The sequence below is a fragment of the Phaethon lepturus genome, unplaced genomic scaffold, assembly GCF_000687285.1.
Source record: "Phaethon lepturus isolate BGI_N335 unplaced genomic scaffold, ASM68728v1 scaffold23731, whole genome shotgun sequence".
In the NCBI taxonomy this organism is placed as follows: Eukaryota; Metazoa; Chordata; class Aves; order Phaethontiformes; family Phaethontidae; genus Phaethon; species Phaethon lepturus.
In genome coordinates, this window is record NW_010520123.1 from 400 (window position 1) to 1,667 (window position 1,268).

At 62.1% G+C, this 1,268-nt stretch overlaps 1 protein-coding gene across 1 annotated transcript in view; it reads left to right on the forward strand.

The window, feature by feature from the left end:
* The window catches only part of LOC104628651 (histone acetyltransferase KAT2A-like), a gene marked incomplete at both ends in the record, with an annotated part of 2,949 nt that overhangs the window by 394 nt on the left and 1,287 nt on the right, over positions 1-1,268 (forward strand). Inside the window, 4 exon segments of the mRNA XM_010297305.1 lie at positions 343-432; positions 570-751; positions 1,023-1,089; positions 1,092-1,228. Coding sequence (XP_010295607.1) covers positions 343-432; positions 570-751; positions 1,023-1,089; positions 1,092-1,228 — 476 coding nt within the window.

Here is a 1,268-nt window from a genome sequence, read left to right on the forward strand (position 1 = left end):
CAGAGGTCCCTCAGCTTTGCTGGGGAGCTGGGGCTGCTGTCCTGCTGCTTGTCCTCTGCCTGCTCAGCGGAGAGCTGTGGTCTGTGGCTGTGAGCCATCCCGCCAGCCCAGCCGGAGACCCGAAACGCTGACCCTGTCCCGGGAGCAACGGCTCTCCCAGCCTTGAATTCCCTTGGGAGGGAGATTTCCAGGGAAGAAACGGGCGTGCTCCGAGATGGACCCTGGCACCTTCCTGGCTGCATACATCGGTGCAGCCCTGCAGCAGCGTTCTGCCACTTCCCCCGCTCGTGGCGTGCCTGGTTCTTGGGACTTCAGTAACAGTGTCTGATGGCATTTCCACAGCTCCTTCGGAAGTGCATCCTGCAAATGAGCCAGCCTGTGGTCGAGGGGTCCCTGGGGAGCCCCCCCTTCGAGAAACCAAACATTGAGCAGGTGAGGCTGCTGTCAGGCTCACGTGTTGCACTGATGACTTGTCCTGTGTTTTGCGGCTCCTGCCCGGTCCCCTCCTGCAGTACTGAAGGGTCTGGTACAGCACCCGATGCCCCTCCACTACCCCTTCCTCTCCCCAGGGAGTCCTGAACTTTGTCCAGTACAAGTTCAGCCACTTGCCACCCAAGGAGCGGCAGACGATGTACGAGCTCTCCAAGATGTTCCTGCTCTGCCTCAACTACTGGAAGCTGGAGACGCCGTCCCAGTTCCGGCAGCGCTCGCAGAATGATGATGTGGCCACCTACAAGGTCAACTACACGAGGTGAGGGCAAGAGGGGCTCAGCCAGCCTGGGGGTCTGCCCGCTTCTCCCACCTGAGCCCTGTCTCCCAGGGTCTTCACCTCTCCCCAGCTCTCCTGGGCGAGGAGAGCATGCATCCGGTGGAGAGATTGCTTCCAAATAACATCAGCCATGACCCGCCCAGACGCCTGCTCTTCTCAACCCTGTTTCCAGCACGGTTGTTCCAGGAGGGATGCGGATGCTCTGGGGTCGCTGGTCCCGGGCCCGTCGCTGGAGCGTGTTCTTGTCTCCTAGGTGGCTGTGCTACTGCCACGTGCCGCAGAGCTGCGACAGCCTTCCCCGCTACGAGACCACCCACGTCTTCGGGCGCAGCTCTTCGGGCGCAGCCTCCTGAAGTCCATCTTCACGGTCACCCGCCGGCAGCTGCTGGAGAAGTTCCGGGTGGAGAAGGACAAGCTGGTGCCAGAGAAGCGGACGCTGATCCTCACCCACTTCCCCAAGTAGGTGCCCGATGCAGGGATCGCTGCTGCGCCGCTGGGG